The sequence below is a fragment of the Ovis aries genome, chromosome 4 (genome assembly GCF_016772045.2).
Source record: "Ovis aries strain OAR_USU_Benz2616 breed Rambouillet chromosome 4, ARS-UI_Ramb_v3.0, whole genome shotgun sequence".
Lineage (NCBI taxonomy): Eukaryota > Metazoa > Chordata > Mammalia > Artiodactyla > Bovidae > Ovis > Ovis aries.
In genome coordinates, this window is record NC_056057.1 from 107,717,052 (window position 1) to 107,734,913 (window position 17,862).

At 41.5% G+C, this 17,862-nt stretch overlaps 1 protein-coding gene across 1 annotated transcript; it reads left to right on the top strand.

Moving 5' to 3' along the window:
* The first annotated feature begins 1,022 nt into the window (after positions 1 to 1,022).
* LOC101114011 (prolactin-inducible protein homolog) lies at positions 1,023 to 7,524 on the top strand. Its single transcript, XM_004008130.5, has 4 exons — positions 1,023 to 1,148; positions 3,350 to 3,452; positions 6,907 to 7,024; positions 7,326 to 7,524. Exons 1-4 carry the CDS (start codon positions 1,054 to 1,056, stop codon positions 7,448 to 7,450), a joined length of 441 nt encoding a protein of 146 aa, XP_004008179.1. The 5' UTR covers positions 1,023 to 1,053; the 3' UTR covers positions 7,451 to 7,524.
* The last annotated feature ends 10,338 nt before the right edge of the window (positions 7,525 to 17,862 follow it).

Sequence of the window (17,862 nt, forward strand, 5' to 3'; positions counted from 1 at the left end):
TGATGCATGGACCCTCAGCTCTTCCATGGTTCTCACATTTGGATAGTAGGTGGGAAATTCCATGAGTTCCCTAGTTACCCTAATTCTCTGTTTCCTCAGATACCATTTTCTCTTATAGATAATTAGAGATGATCATAAAAGTCCTTCAAAATGGGCTTTTTAAAAATCCCTCCTTGCAACTTAATTTCCAGCAATTAGAAGCAGACAGAGCAGTAACTGAAGCTAGAGAAGCATCCAAAAAGGTAATATGAATTCAAGGCTCCTAACAAACCAATCCAATCACATAAAGGCATTTTATCCAGCTTCTTGCTTGTTGGCAGTATCATAAGAAATACACATGAACACCCATGGTTGATTCATGTCAATGTATGGCAAAACCCACTGTAATACTGTAAAGTAATTAGCCTCCAATTAAAATAAATTAATTAATTTTTTTAAAAAAGAAATGCACACCATATATATCTGGTCTCCCCTCATCTCATCTGAGTTTTTCCATTTCCATGGATTAAATTCTCTTTAAACACACTTTACACCCAAAGATGATTCACTGAACCAAACATGCAAATCAGAGAAGGTAGGAGTAGGGACATTAGTTTCATGGCATCCACTCTACATCTGAAATCTATAGCAAATTTTAGGGTTGAGGCATTGAGAGTAAGACATGTGTCACACACAGGACAAAGGGAAAGGACACCTCATGGGTCTTTACACTCAGAACGAGGATTAAGAAGTAGGACTTAGAAAAGGAAAGAATCCTGTTTAAAACAGCTAAGGCAGGATCTATCTTAATGAGCCAGGAACACTTCAATGTTGAAAAACAAATGGAAATGGTCCAATTCATTCCTTCCTCTCTCTCCTTAATTAAGTTCCAGCTAAACACTGACCTTTCTCACACACAATAAGAAAAAGTTAGCAATGAGGGAAATCCCTCAGGTGTGATGATTTTGGCCAAGTGAACCTGTCCCGATAGCTCCAGGGTCATCCTGGTAGAGTTATAAAGAACTATCCTGCTTCCTGGGAACACAGGCTTCCTGAGCACCAAATTCCTCCAGCATGCATGTTCTTCAGCTTCTCTTCAAGACCAGTGCTGCTGCCCTGCTCCTGGGTCTCTGCCTGACACTGCGGACTGGCACAGCTCAAGGGCAAATGTAAGTCATCTACTTTTCCTCCCTACAGAGAATCTTCCATGGACGACCCTCTTGCCAACCCAGAAACCCACATTATGCACCTAAATATTATTTTCCTGCTCCAAGAGGACCATTCTAGGAATCCTTACTATTTGTGTCTTATGTCTCACTTTCTCCCTGTTCAGAACCTGTTGGAGAGGTTACCGAATCCACAACCTACAGCTACTTTGCGTTAACTCAGTTTTCTATCCTTTTATCAGTCTCTCCTTTTGCCACAAAAGAGAAACATAGGCAGGAATCTGAGCTTGGTCTATAGCTGTGGGTTAAACTTTGAATAAGATGTTTGAGCCGGACAACAAGGGCCATGTCCCTGGTCACTACCCAATAAAAAGGGTTGTTCTGATCCACCAATGGAGATAATCCTTGTCATTTCATTGGCAACAGTCTCATCTTCTTTATATGGTCCTCCTCACACACTGGAGTTCAGAGTCTGCAAGGTCTGAGCATGGTTCTCTAATCACGAAACAGTAGAAGCATGCTCTGGGATCCTGCCTTGGACCTGTTCCTGTATGCAGAGCCATGATGTAACAACACTGGCCTCCAGCTCTAACATTGGTGGATGGAGAGGCGTTGAAAGGGGTCTATGTATTCGCGAATAGGGAGGCACTGAGTTTCAGAAAGAAGTCAGGAATGCCCAAGGAAACACTGACATGTAACAGAATATGGAGAAAGGAGCACATAACAGACAGGAATGGAGCCTTGGAAATTTTGGTAAAAGGATCTCTGACAAGTTTGGGGATTTCTCTAAGGGGAAGAGGCAAAGAAGGCAGAGGCTGTGTTTGGGGTATGTGTGTGTGTGGGGGTGCATGCCAAGTCGCTTCAGTTGTGTCCAAATCCCATGGGGTCGCACCCCATGGACTGAAAGTGAAAGTCGCTCAGTCATGTCCAACTCTTTGTGATCCCATGGACTATGCAGTCCACGGAACTCTCCAGGCCAGAATACTGAAGTGGGTAGCCTTTCCCTTCTCCAGGGGATCTTCCCAACCCAGGGATTGAACCCAGGTCTCCCGCCTTGCAGGTGGATTCTTTACCAGCTGAGCCACCAGGGAAGCCCAAGAATACTGGAGTGGGTAGTCTTTCCCTTCTCCAGAGGATCTTCCCGACCCAGGAATTGAGCTAGGGTCTCCTACGTTGCAGGTGGATTCCTTACCCCACAGACTATAGACCGTCAGTCTCCTCTGTCCACGGGATTCTCCAGGAAAGAATACTGGGGTGGACTTCCATGCCCTCCTCCATGTTATCTTCCCAACCCAGGGATCAAACCCACGTTTCTTATGTCTCCTGCATTGGCTGGTGAGTTCTTTAGCACTAGCACTACCTGGGAAGCCCACGCGAGGTATGCTGGGGGTCAATTCTTTAAGGTTAACTACGTAGTACTTCCAGGTTCCCCTCAATTTAGGTCTGAGGAACAGCGAGTTGATAAACAAAGCTGAGCTAAATGAATCCTATTAAAACTGAATTCATTGATACAATAAATATTTCAGATTCTTAGAGCTTCATATCCTTCCACTAGTGGAGGAGAAGGAGTTTCCCTGGATGATGGGATGATTTCACAAGAAAAATGGAAGGAAGTGCATAATAAGCTAAAATAAACCATGCAATCAAATCACTTCTACCTCAAATAGAACCACTGAGATTCAGTCAGGAATTTGAAATGAAGGGAAATCAGCTCTTTCAGCCCATATCTCTGCCCTCATTAGTTGACCAAAAAAACCCCAAAATCTAAATATCCTATGTTCACGTCTAGATATCCATATAGGTGGGCTTCCCAGGTGGTACTAGTGTGGGTTCAATCCCTGGGTTGGGAAGATCCCCTGGAGAAGGGAACAGTGACCCACTCCAGTATTCTTGCCTGGAGAATTCCTTGGACAGAGGAGACTGGTGGGCTATAGTCCATGGGGTTGCAAAGAGTCAGACATGACTGAAGCAACTTAGCACCCACACATCCAAATAGGTGTGTCTTGGCTGGACATAGAGAGACTGTAGGTGGGCGTCATGCAAAGTAGATCCTTAGGAGTGATGGCATTGATGCCTCTGTATCTTCCCTACTCCTTTTGTCCCCCTGCTCTCTCTGCCTCCCCTGTTTCCATTTTAACTCCCAGGCTACCTCAATCCTGGACTTTGATCTGACTTTGGATTTCTGCCTCTTTTGCCATATCTAGACAGAACGTAATTTCAGCGAATCTGACAACTTCTCAAATTGACAACTCAACGGGCTATGTGATAACACTTGCAGTTTCAAATCTTATATCTCAATGCATAGTGGTAAGTGAAGAATTTGAGGTTATGGTAAGTGGGGAGGAAAAAGAGAAATTCCCTCCTAAACAACTTCAGTCATCACTACTGATATGAAGTGAAACATTATCTTATAAAGAAGTCACCTACAAATGCTTTTGCCTTGAACTTCAGAGAAACCCCATTTGGAATGTGTGTATTATTATGTCCACTTTAAGGATGAAGAAGTGATGGTATGGATAGAATACTCAAATTTATAAATTCAGAAAATAATGGGTAGGTGCCTGGAGGCAGGGGTTAGGGAGTGGGGAGGTTGGGTGGGGAGTTACTGTTTTATAGGGATTGCTGTTCAGTTGCTAAGTCGTATCCAACCCTTTGTAAGCCTGCAGCATACCAGGCTTCCCTGTCATTCACTATCTCCTAGAATTTTCTCAAACTCATGTCCACTCAGGCAGTGATGCCATCCAACCATCTCCTCCTCTATCATCCCCTTCTCCTCCTGCCCTCAATCTTTCCTAGCATCACGGTCTTTCCCAGTGAGTTAGCTCTTCAAATCAGGTGGCCAAAGTCTAGGAGCTTCAGAATCAGTACTTCTAATGAATATTCACAGTTGATTTCCTTTAGGATGGCCTAGTTGGATCTCCTTGCAGTCCAAGGGACTCTCAAGAGTCTTCTCCAACACCACAGTTCAAAAGCATCAATTCGCTGGCACTCAGTTTTCTTTATGGTTCAACTCTCCTATCCATACGTGACTAGAGGAAAAGCCATAGCTTTGTCTATAAGAACCTTTGTTGGCAAAGTGATGTCTCTGCTTTTAATATGCTATGTTTGTCATAGCTTTTCTTCCAAGGAGCAAGTATCTTTTAATTTTGTGGCTTCAGTCACATTAGCAGTGACTTTGAATCTTAAGAAAATATAATGTCACTGTTTCTACTTTTGCCATAAAGTGATGGGACCAGATGCCATGATCTCAGTTTTTTGAATGTTGAGTTTTGAGCCAGTTGTTTCATTCTCCTCTTTCACCTTCATCAAGAGGTTCTTTAGTCCCTCTTTCAATTCTGCCATTAAAGTGGTATCATCTGCATAACTGAGATTGTTGATATTTCTCCCGGCAATCTTGATTCCAGCTTGTGAGTTATCCAGCCTAGCATTTTCCATGATATACTCTTCATATAAGTTAAATAAGCAGGGTGACAATATACAGCCTTGATATACTCCTTTCCCAGTTTTGAACCAGTACGTTGTTCCATGTCCAGTTCTAACTGTTGTTTCTTGTCCTGTAAACAGGTTTATCAGGACCCAGGTAAGGTGGTCTGGTATTAGGGATAGAGGATCAGTTTCAATTCAGTTCAGTTCAGTCACTCAGTCCTGTCCTACTCTTTGTAACCCCATGGACTGCAGCACACCAGGCTTCCCTGTTCATCACCAATTCCCAGAGCTTGCTCAAACTCATGCCCACCAAGTCGGTGATGCCATCCAACCATCTCATCCTCTTTTCTCCTCCTGCCTTCATCTTTCCCAGCATCAGGGCCTTTTCCAATGAGTCAGTTCACCACATCAGGTGGCCAAAGTATTGGAGTTTCAGCTTCAGCATCCGTCCTTCCAATGAATATTCAGGACTAATTTCCTTTAGGATGGACTGGTTTGATCTCCTTGCTGTCCAAGGGACTCTTAAGAGTCTTCTCCAACACCATAGTTCAAAAGCATCAATTCTTTGATGCTCAGCTTTCTTGATGGTCCAACTCTCACATCAATACATGATTCCTGGAATAGTCATGAGTATCAGTTTAGGAAGGTGAAAAATGGAAAGATGAATGATGGTGACAGTTGCTGAACAATGTGAATGTTCTTAGTGCCACTAAACTGTATAGTGAAGTATGGCTAAAATAGTATGTTTTATATTATATGACTTTTACCATAATAAAAAATCTTTTAAAAAATGAATTGATAGTATACAGAGAATAAATTAGTGGAGGATTAAAAGCATGTCAGGATACTTCACCAGAGGAAGAGAAGAGAGAAGAGAGAAAAGCAATAAGAGAGGGGATAAAAACAAAGACGGATAAGACTGAGTGTCAGTGAGAAAGGAGCTTCTTGGAACTGAGCCATCCACGTCCCTACCCCCATCCTGTGAAGTGATGAGCTTGAGGGAGACTATGCTCAGGAGGCCATGGTAGATGAGAGGGAAGCTGCAACCATGAGGTAATCATGGGCTCCCCCACTGATGGGAGACTATCAGACCAGAACTGGCTTTCCCAGGCCCTACCTCCAATACCTTTCCCCACTGGCTTCAGTGACTCTTCATATCAGATCCGAGACCTCTCGCTTCTCTGTATTTGATACCAATCCCCAACTCCTTCAAGGCCTCCTTAGGGTTTTTAGGAAACAGATGGAAAGAGATGGGCAAGTTGCACAGTGACCAAAAATCCTTGAATTACATCGGGTTTCTGATATTTATTCAGATATAAATGATGCTAGAAATGCTGTTGAGCATGCCTTTTCCAGAATATATTTCTGAAGCTTTTTTCAGGAAGCTTTTGGTACTTTCGCTTCTCAGGTATGACCTCAGCAGATTTCTTCTCCCATCTGAGTATCTTAGTCATTCCTTAGAGTTTGTATCTGAGTAAAGGTTTTATAATCCTATTTGAGGAGGAAATCAGGCACCAAGTACTAGTTGGCCAAGTGCTTTCAGACTCCAAGTATGTATTATTTGTACAACACACATAGTACTTCACCTTGATAAAGCTCTTTACCATACACAAAACCAGAAACCTATGGACTCATAAATTAGATATGTAAGTATCAACACCTCCATCTCATAAAAAGCAAAATGAGACACTCAGGGGATAAATGCCACATCACAAAGCCAGAAGGCAGGATACTAGGGACAATAAACCCTGCTGTATTTGTTTGGTGAGCTTTTTGCCACCACATCAGAGCAGACAAAATAATGTTTCCAATCTCCACAACCATCTTGGTTCACCAGACAAAAGACAAGCTCACTGAAATCATTTCCTGTCTACTCCAGTTTGGGAACTTCAGTCCAGAACTAAACACAGTCCAACCATGGTGAGCCCCATTACTCGTCCACTCCTCAAAACAAAGAACATTTCACACATCAGTTGATGAGTTAAATGTTAGCCAGACCCTCAAGGTGGGTTGACTCCCACACCAGGGGACAGAAACAAGTATGGTATCTGAGGATATCTTCAAACCCAACTTTAAAACTTTGACATCACCACATCCAAGAAGACATCTTTTTAACAATTCAGGTTAAAGGTCATCAGAGCTGATAAAGAGAATTACCAAAAGTTCATTAAAGTCAAGTCTGGCCCTGAATGTATTAACCGGTGATGTGTGGGGGAAACCCCTGGTTCCCCCTTCAGTGTAGGCCTTGAAAATGTTTACTCTGCTTAACGGTCACTCCAGGGCTGCCTCAGTCAGGTCTACTCTCGTTAACCCTGTCTCACCCTCTTCTCTTCAGGTTAAAAACACACTGGAAGTCTCTGACACGGTCTTTTTTCCTTACGGTAATTTTCGTTTTACCAGCTGTCTGTGTGGTGTTAGCACAAGAAGATTCTTCTGGGAGATAGAAGCACCTGGTAAGTGAAGAAATTTCCTGCTGAGCATTCATGTCAGAGAAGGGGAAATGTGAAGAAAGGGCAAATTGTCAAGGTGGAACTGAGACATGGCAGAAAGCAAAAGGAACAAGGTATTGGAGTAAGAAGGAAACACAAGACATAGAGGCAGTGTGGGCAATTATTCAATGTGGCAGACGGGCGAGGCTCCTAACAGCTGCGAGCCTGAGAAACGGGGCTGAGCATCAGACACAGCAAAAGGCAGAATAGGGTAGCTTGCATGTGGAGTCCAGTTGCCTGACACAGCTTTGCTTCTTCTCTCCAGAAAATGGGATCATAACAGGGAAGGCTCAAGTTGTGTCAGAAGAGAATATATGCCCTCCTGGTGTGAATATCTCCACCCCTGTTTATGAAATTGTTATCACACGTGATATCATTATAACACTCTGATCTGGAAAGTCTGCCATTTCGGAGTTTGTGGGCATCTGTGTAAACTGGAAAATAAACTTCCTACTGACTTCTCACTGTCCTATCTGTGTTCCTTCTGCCAACACTCAGTACTGTGTCTGCTCAGACACCCTGGTCCTGAGGAACCAGCATTTTTAAGAAAACTTCTCAGATAGAATACGTGAGTATCCACTCCCTAGCCAATGATGAGATAAAGAAGATAGGAACTATCCTCACCATTTAACTCAGGAGAAGAAATGTCCAGAGAGAGAGAACTGTCCCTCAGTTCAGTCGCTCAGTCGTGTCCAACTCTTTGCGACCCCATGAATCACAGCACTCCAGGCCTGCCTGTCCATCACCAACTCCCGGAGTTCACTCAGACTCACGTCCATCGAGTCAGTGATGCCATCAAGCCATCTCATCCTCTGTCGTCCCCTTCTCCTCCTCCTTAATCCCTCCCAGCATCAGAGTCTTTTCTAATGAGTCAACTCTTCGCATGAGGTGGCCAAAGTACTGGAGTTTCAGCTTTAGCATCATTCCTTCCAAAGAAATCCCAGGGCTGATCTCCTTCACAATGGACTGGTTGGATCTCCTTGCAGTCCAAGAGACTCTCAAGAGTCTTCTCCAACACCACAGTTCAAAAGCATCAATTCTTCGGTACTCAGCTTTCTTCACAGTTCAACTCTCACATCCATACATGACTACTGGGAAAACCATAGCCTTGAATAGACGGACCTTTGTTGGCAAAGTAATGTCTCTGCTTTTGAATATACTATCTAGGTTGGTCATAACTTTTCTTCCAAGGAGTAAGCGTCTTTTAATTTCATTCAATTTCAGTCACCATCTGCAGTGATTTTGGAGCCTAAAAATATAAAGTCTGACACTGTTTCCACTGTTTCCCCATCTATTTCCCATGAAATGATAGGACCAGATGCCATGATCTTTGTTTTCTGAATGTTGAGCCTTAAGCCAACTTTTTCACTCTCCACTTTCACTTTCATCAAGAGGCTTTTTAGTTCCTCTTCACTTTCTGCCATAAGGGTGGTGTCATCTGCATATCTGAGGTTATTGATATTTCTCCCGGCAGTCTTGATTCCAGCTTGTGCTTCCTCCAGCCCAGCATTTCTCATGATGTACTCTGCATATAAGTTAAATAAGCAGGGTGAGAATACACAGCCTTGACATACTCCTTTTCCTGTTTGGAACCAGTCTGTTGTTCCATGTCCAGTTCTAACTATTGCTTCCTGACCTGCATATATACAAATTAAAGAGAGAACTGACCAACGGTTCTAAGTTTCCTTCTATTTCAGTTCAGGTACATCCAGCTGTCTCTTCCAGTTATCTAAAAGTTCCACGAATCTGAAGCCCTAAATTATTACATCTTGCTCCTCTTCAACTGGTAGCAAGGAAAAGACTCACAAGAGCTCGCATGAGCAGGGTTCCTATGCAGATATACCATCTCAGTGCCCAAGTTCTTTCATCACAGTAAGGCAAAACTCAGAAATCAAGGAGATACCTGCTACAAGTGGGGATTGAAGGGTTGTGGGAACTATCCAGAGCTCCAGGTGGGAGTGTATAACAGGTGCAGCCATCTGGAGAAATACTAGTACTTAAATTATTTATGTACATACCTTCTGATCCAGCACTTCCATAACCAGAAGTGACAGTAAGAAAGACCATTTTTGATTCATGGGCTTCTAGGCCGCCAATCTATTTTCGCTATCATAGAAAAAAACCACTGAAGAGCCATCGTTTCAGACTATAGGCCGCATCTTGAAGGACATCACCATACCCCCTAAACAGTGTGACTCCCGAGTAATTTCCTTGCTGCTTATGTATGAGCTTTGTGTAGCATACCATAGGGTCAAGAGTTTCCTCATAATGAAAGTAATGAAAAATCAATACATATCTTGATCATGTGCCTGTAGTGGAAACTCTTTCACTTAAAAGAAGAAAGATTCCATTGATCTAAGGAGACATTAGATGGGTCTAGTAATCAGATACTCTGTGAGCCCTGAGAAAATGATGCTGGCTAAGACACAGCAGGCAGGAAAAATCCATACCTAGAACATGTATCAATGTCAGTAGAGACAAAATACCTCCCTGTTAGGAATCAAAAGGATCCTGTGTGATCATTATCCTCTCGAACGGTCTCCTTGAGAAATGGTACATTATTGAGGTCACAGAACTAGTCTTTGTTACTGAAAGGCCAGCGGCTGCAACATCTAAGTTATTTATGGGAAGAAGTGCATTTTGGGGGGTATTTTAGCATATAATTTATTTATTGACATATAGTTGATTTACAATATCATGTAAGGTTCAGATGTACAGCACAACAGTTCATATATATATATATATATATATATATATAATTTTTTCAGATTCTTTTACCTTATAGGTTATCACCTAATATTGAGTACAGTTCCCTGTGTGATTTTAGCATATACTTTAACATCTCAGGGCATAAGTCAAGTCAACTGCAGTGATAGAAGTGTCTATTTCGTATCAGCCACCACCGTTTTAGCCATTACATAAGGACTTGGGTAGCAGAGGGTAGGAGCTGCTGACACCCATAGAACCACTCATTGCACCCTCTAACTGTTCAATGCCTCCTCTGTGTTACATGCTTTCTTATAAGCACTTCCATGAGACACCAAGAACCAAACATTCTGTTCAAATGTATTGGTTCTTTCAGATGGCACTTCTCCAGAACTTCTGTGTTGAATACACCAACCGTGTTCCTATGAGGCTCCAGACCAACAAGCCAAGAAATATACCACTCCCCAGGAGTCCATGCATATCTTTACCTCAAGACACTTTTCTAGCCTCACAGAACTGATGACCAGGTATATTGCTTACAGCTCTGCCCACTAAGATTATTTCCCCCCACCTGTGTTTTTCTATTGCATACCGAGTTAAGTTTTAGTTTGGCAATCATCCAACTTTAGTTCACAAAAACATATTCAGCCAACAAATCTGTGAGTTACACAGGGTTGATTTCCTCCAAAATATGAACAAAGGTCCTCCCCAACCCATGAGACGGTAGGCACAATCTGAAGACAAGAAAATAGGGGCTGATATCAGTGTAGCCAGAGTAGGTGACATAGGGTATGGACCATGTTTTTCTGTACCACAGGCCCTTCGGACCAAGTTGGTTTCATAATTAACTGTGGTATTTCCATTGTGTGAGGACTGCTGCTATATCCACTCAAATACATTTCTGGGTCTATTAATGCCTATGTTATAATGGGAAATTCTGGTCTCTTGATGTTTCATTGTCAGAAATTGCATCTATTTAGTGTCCAAAAGAATATAGTGAAAATGAGTATACTACCCAAAGCAATTTACAAATTCAATGCAATCCCTATCAAGCTACCAGCCACATTTTTCACAGAACTAGAACAAATAATTTCAAGATTTGTATGGAAATACAAAAACCTCGAATAGCCAAAGCAATCTTGAGAAAGAAGAATGGAACTGGAGGAATCAACTTGCCTGACTTCAGGCTCTACTACAAAGCCACAGTCATCAAGACAGTATGGTACTGGCACAAAGACAGACATATAGATCAATGGAACAAAATAGAAAGCCCAGAGATAAATCCACACACATATGGACACCATCAGGTGGCCAAAGTATTGGAGTTTCAGCTTCAGTATCCGTGATTCCAGTGAAAATTCAGGGTTGATTTCCTCTAGGATTGACTAGTTTAAACTCCTTGCTGTCCAGGAGACTCAAGAGTTTTCTCCAGCACCACAGTTCAAAAACATCAATTTTTTGCCACTCAACCTTCTTCATGGTCCAACTCTCACATCCATACATGACTACTGGAAAAACCATAGATTTGACTATAGGGACCCTTGTCGGCAAAGTGATGTCTCTATTTTTTAATATGCTGTTTAGGTTTGTTGTAACTCTCCTTCCAAGGAGCAAGCATCTTTTCATTTTGAGGCTGCCGTCGACAGTGATTTTGGAGCCCATGAAAACAAAATCTGTCACTGCTTCCACTTTTTCCTCACCTATTTGCCATGACACAATGGGACCAGATGCCATGATCTTAGTTTTCTGAATGTTGAGTTTTAATCCAACTTTTTCATTCTTCTCTTTACTGTCATCAAGAAGCTCTTTAGTTCCTCTTCACTGTCAGTCATTAGAGTGGTATCTTCTGCATATCTGAGGCTGTTGACATTTTCTCCAGTAATCTTGATTCCAACTTGTGATGCATCCAGTCCAGCATTTTGCAAATAAGTTAAATAAGCAAGGTGACAATATACAGCCTTGACATACTCCTTTCCCAATTTCAAATCAGTCTGTTGTTTCATGACCAGTTCTAACCGTTGCTTCTTGTCCTGCATACAGGTTTCTAAAGAGACAAAATACCCAGGAATAAACTTAACCAAGGAGGTAAAAAGAGAGGTACTCTGAAAATTATGAGATATTGACCAAAGTCATTTAAGATTACACAAACTAAAAAAATGTACTGTGTTTACAGATTGAAAGAATTAATGTCCTTAATATGTTTTTACTTCTCAAAGTAATCTACAGATTAAATGCAATCTCTATCAATATACCAAGGCATTTTTCTGCAGAACTAAGAAAAATATGCCTAAAATGTGCATAGAACCACAAAAGACCCCAAAGAGACAAAACCTTCTTGAGAAAGAGGAGCAAAACTGAAGGCATCATGCTCCCTGATTTCAAACTATTACAAAACTCTAAGAATCAAAATACTGTGATACTATTAAAAAGCAGATACATAGATCCATGGAACAGATGACAGAACCCAAAATAAACCCACACTTCTATAGTCAATATATCTACACTGAGAAGGCAAAATTATAAAATGACGTAGAGAGCTACTTCCATTTTTTTTTTTTTTTTTTACTTTATAGTACTCTATTGGTTTTGCCATACATCAACATGAATCCACCACAGGTATACATAAGTTCCCACTCCTAAACCCCCCTCCCACCTCCCCTCCCCATACCATCCCTCTGGGTTATCCCCGTGCACCAACCCCAAGCATCCTGTATCCTGCATCGAACCTAGACTGGCAATTCGTTTCTTATATGATATTATACATGTTTCAATGCCATTCTCCCAAATCATCCCACCCTCTCCCTTTCCCACAGAGTCAAAAAGTCTGTTCTATACATCTGCATCTCTTTTGCTGTCTTGCATACAGGGTTATCGTAGGACATTTTCTTATGTCATATACAAAATAAACTCAAAATGGATTGAGGACCTAACAAAAGACCTGAAGCCATAACACTCTGGAAGTAAACATAAGCAGTATGCTTTTTGACATTGGTCTTAGCAATATCATTTTGGATCTGTTTCCTCAGGCAAGGGAAACTAGAGCAAAATAAACAAATAGGACTCCATGAAACTAAAATCCTTTTGCACACAAAGGAAACCAACAGCAAAATGAAAAGGCAAACTGAACTACTGAATGAAAGAAGGTATTTCTGAATAATATACGCAATAAGGGTGGATTTATTAATTTTATAATGGACTCATATAACTCAATATAAAAAAATTTCTGTATAGACATTTCTCCAAAGAAGACAAAGAGATTGCTAAGAGACACATGAAAAGATGTTCAACATCACTAATTATCAGAGAAACAGCAATTGAAATCACAATGAGATATCATTTCACATCTGTCAGAATGGCTGTCATCAAAGAGACAACAAATAATAGTATTACCACGGATATGGAAGAAAAATAACACCCATGCACTGTTGGTGGATATGTAGATCGCCGCAACCATTATGTGAAACAGTATGGAGTTTCCTCAAAAAACCAAATATCAAGCTATCATATGATTCAGCATGTTCACTGCTAGCTATTTACCCAGAGAAAGCAAAAACACCAATTTGTAAAGATGTATGCACCCCTATGTTCTTTGTAGCAATTATTTGCAATAGCCAAGATATGGAAGCAACCTTAATGTCCACCAATATATGAATGTATAAAGATGTGCTATATATAAACAATGGAACCACTCAAACATAAAAGAGAATGAAATCTTGCCATCTGTAACAACATGGATGGACTCAGAGGGTGGTATATAGAGTGAAATAAATCAGAAAGGGAAACACTGTATGCTTTCACTTATATGTGGAATCTAAGAACCAAACCAAACCAAACCAAACAAAACAAAAACAGAAAGCAAACTGATGGTTTCCAGAGGCGAGGAAGGTGGGGCTTTGACAGAATAAGTGAAATGGATTAAATGGTACAAACTTTAGCTATAAAATAAATAAGTCACAGGAATGTAACGTATTGCATAAGAACTACAGTCAATCATACAGTAATAGTTTTATATGGAGACAGGTGGTTACCAGACTTATTGCGGTAATCATTTTGTGATGTATATTTAACTGTTGAATCATTATGCTGTACACATGAAACTACTACAATATTGTACTCAACTGGACTTCAATTTTTAGAAGTTAAAAACAAAAAAAGCTAAACTGAAAGAAATAGAGACTAGAGCTATGGGTATCAGGGGCTGGGTGGCAGGGGAGGAAGGAATTGGGGAGATGAGGGTCAAAGTGTATAAACTTTCAAACATAAGATGCAGAAGTTCTGAAGATCTGTGCATAGCACAGCAAATATAGTTAATAATATTGAACTATATATCTAAAAATTGCTAAATAGTGGATCTTAAATGTTCTCATCACAAAAAATAAACGGTAACTATGTGACTTGATGGAACTGATAGCTAACTCTATGGTGATAACCATTTTACAATACATATATATATATACAATCAGCAAATTGTATACCTTAAATTTACACAATGTTTTGTCAGTTATATCTCAACACTGGGCTTCTCTGGTAGCTAAGCTGGTAAAGAATCTGCCCACAATGCAGGAGACCCCAGTTCGATTCCTGGGTGGGGAAGGTCCCCTGGAGAAGGGATAGGCTACCCATTTCAGTATTCTTGGGTTCCCTGGTGGTTCAGCTGGTACAGATCCACCTGCAGTGCAGAGACCAGGGTTCAGACCCTCGGTTGGGAAGATCCCCTGGAGAAGGGAATGGCTATCCACTCCAGTATTCTGGTCTGGAGAACTCCACGGACTGTATAGTCCATGGGGTCGCAAAGAGTTGGACACAACTGAGCGACTTTCACTTTCTCATTAACACTAGAAAAATATTTTAAAATAAATAAAACCTTTAAAACCACTTGCTGGACTTCTCTTGTGGTATGGTAGATAATAATCCACCTGCCAATGCAGGGGACACAGGTTTGATCCCTGTTTCAGGAATATGTCACGTGGCATGGAGCAACTAAGCCCGTGCGCCCCAACTAGACTCTGCAAGCCACAACTACCAAACCTGTATGCTACAGCTACTGAAGCTTGCGTGCTCTGCGACCTTAGGCAACAACTCCTGAGACCCTGTGCTTCAACTACTCAAGCCCATGAACATACAGCCTGTGCTTCACAAGAGAAGACAGCACAATGAGAATCCCGAGCACCACAATGAGAATCTCACCACAATGAGAATCCCAAGCACGACTACTAGAGAGTAGACCTCGCTCCCTGAAACAAGAGAAAGTCACTGCAAAGCTACAAAAATCCAGCCCAGCCAAAAGTTAAAAAAAATTAAATAATTGTAAAAACCACTCATGCATTATGTATTCATTCACTCAATAAATATTTATCAAGTACCCTATGTGCCATTACTTATTTTAGGTTTGTGGTTTACAGAAGTGATGGAAAAGGAAATGGCAACCCCCTCCAGTATTCTTGCCTGGAGAATCCCACCGACAGAGGAGACTGCCGGGCTACAGTCCACGGGGTCGCAAGAGTCAGACATGACTTAGCAACTAAACAACCACCACCACCACCTTACAGAAGTGAATCAGGAATTTTTCATCCTGATTTTATAAAGCTTATATTTTTCAGGGGAGATAGACAAAACAAATGAATACTGCTTATCCTAAAGGAATCCTAAAGGAAATCAATCCTGAATATTCATTGGAAGGACTGATGCTGAAGCTGAAGCTCCAATATTTTGGCCACCTGATGAGAAGAGTCAACTCATTAGAAAAGGCCCTGATGCTGGGAAATATTGAAGGCAGGAGAAAAAGGGATGACAGGATGAGATGGTTGAATGGCATCACTGACTTGATAGACATGAGTTTGAGCAAGCTTCAGGAGTTGGTGATGGATAGGGAAGCCTGGCGTGCTACAGTCCATGGGGTTTCAGAGTCAGACACAACTGGGAAACCAAACTGACTGAACTATTTATTAATACATTCAACTTCATTGATGAGATGAGAGAAGGCAAATTAATTTGGACATGGCTACTATGTAGCAGGCTGGGATTTGCACCCTGCAGGCATCCTGACACAGGGGCCCATGCTCCTGGCTTGTACACACACATGTATTTATACACATAGGCAATCTTATCTGGGCCCCTGAAATCGCCACCGAATAGCATGAAAAAAATCACAAACTTTAGCTCCTGTACTAGTTCTGTACACACTTTTATTTCCTTTGTCCTGAAAGCAGCTAGATACATGATTTCCTGGAGTAGCACTTCCAATTAAAATGAGGGGGAGGAATTCTCTGGCAGTCCATGGTTAGGGCTTGGTGCCAACACTGCTGAGGTCCTGAGTTTGATCCCTTGTTGAGGAACTAAGATCCCACAAGCCCTAGAGAAAGGCCAAAAAACAAAACAAAACAAAACAAAACAAAAAATAGAGGGAGAGAAAGAACTTGTTCAAACTCATGTCCATTGAGTCAGAGATGCCATCTAACCTTCTGTCATCCATAATCTCTGTCATCCCCTTCTCCTCTTGAAGAAACAGGATGGGGATGACAGAGGTTATGGATGACAGATGGTTAGATGGCATCTCTGACTCAAAGGACAGGGAAGCCTGGTGTTCTGCAGTGCATGGGGTCACAAATAATCAGACATGACTGAGCAACTGAACAACAACAATAATTACTATTAAAAAATCATTTGTGAGATGCATTACATTCTTTTATCCTTACTAAATCTTTGAAGTCCACTGGGAAGTTGATTTTGTAACAAATCTAAGATAGACTGACCCCATTTCCTGGCTTCAGTGGCCACTTGTGCTATGCAGACACTGCAACTATTGAACATTTCCACTGTGTCAGAACATGCTGTTGGACAGAGGCAACCCAGAACCTTAGCAGAGTAAAGCTTGCTGCCAGCCCTCATCCTAAAGCAACATATAACTTCCTGCAAATACCACCACATTAACCTAATATCTCAATACTACTGAAAAAATGAGTTGCTATGATAACAGGTTTTCTGCTGAAATTTGCTACTAATTGTTACATTCCTTTTACTGGAGCCCTCTGAGGCTATATATTTCTTCTATATACTTGAAACATCATTTCATCCCCAAAAGGTAATTTGCAGTCTGCTGAGTATTTGTGGAAGTCTATAAGAAGAACTAGAAGTGTCAAGTCAGATAAATTAACTAAGAAAATTAGTTTTAAGCATCAGTTTCCAACCTTGATATGATTTAAATTTTTTCATTTCAGTTCAGTTGCTCAGTCGTGTCTGACTCTTTGCGACCCCATGAATCGCAGCACGCCAGGCCTCCCTGTCCATCACCAACTCCCGGAGTTCACTCAGACTCACGTCCATCGAGTCGGTGATGCCATCCAGCCATCTCATCCTCTGTCAACCCCTTCTCCTCCTGCCCCCAATCCCTCCCAGCATCAGAGTCTTTTCCAATGAATCAACTCTTCGCATGAGGTGGCCAAAGTCCTGGAGTTTCAGCTTTAGCATCATTCCTTCCAAAGAAATCCCAGGGCTAATCTCCTCCACAATGGACTGGTTGGATCTCCTTGCAGTCCAAGAGACTCTCAAGAGTCTTCTCCAACACCACACTTCAAAAGCATTCATTCTTCGGCACTCATCTTTCTTCACAGTCCAACTCTCACAGCCATACATGACCATTGGAAAAACCATAGCCTTGACTAGACGGACCTTAGTCGGCAAAGTAATGTCTCTGCTTTTGAATATACTATCTAGGTTGGTCATAACTTTTCTTCCAAGGAGTAAGGATCTTTTAATTTCATGGCTGCAGTCACCATCTGCAGTGATTTTGGAGCCCCAAAAATAAAGTCTGACACTTTTTCCACTGTTTCCCCATCTATTTCCCATGAAGTGATGGGACCAGATGCCATGATCTTCATTTTCTGAATGTTGAGCTTTAAGCCAACTTTTTCACTCTCCACTTTCACTTTCATCAAGAGGCTTTTCAGTTCCTCTACACTTTCTGCCATAAGGGTGGTGTCATCTGCATATCTGAGGTGATTGATATTTCTCCCGGAAATCTCGATTCCAGCTTGTGCTTCTTCCAGTCCAGCATTTCTCATGATGTACTCCGCATAGATGTTAAATAAGCAGGGTGA

Bases quoted from the DNA above. Each gene is read 5' to 3' on its own strand.
- LOC101114011 (XM_004008130.5), top strand. From the start codon at position 1,054: ATGCATGTTCTTCAGCTTCTCTTCAAGACCAGTGCTGCTGCCCTGCTC. The intron at 1,149-3,349 runs GTAAGTCATCTA...TGCCATATCTAG, and splicing joins GGCACAGCTCAAGGGCAAAT to ACAGAACGTAATTTCAGCGA. The intron at 7,025-7,325 runs GTAAGTGAAGAA...TCTTCTCTCCAG, and splicing joins CTGGGAGATAGAAGCACCTG to AAAATGGGATCATAACAGGG.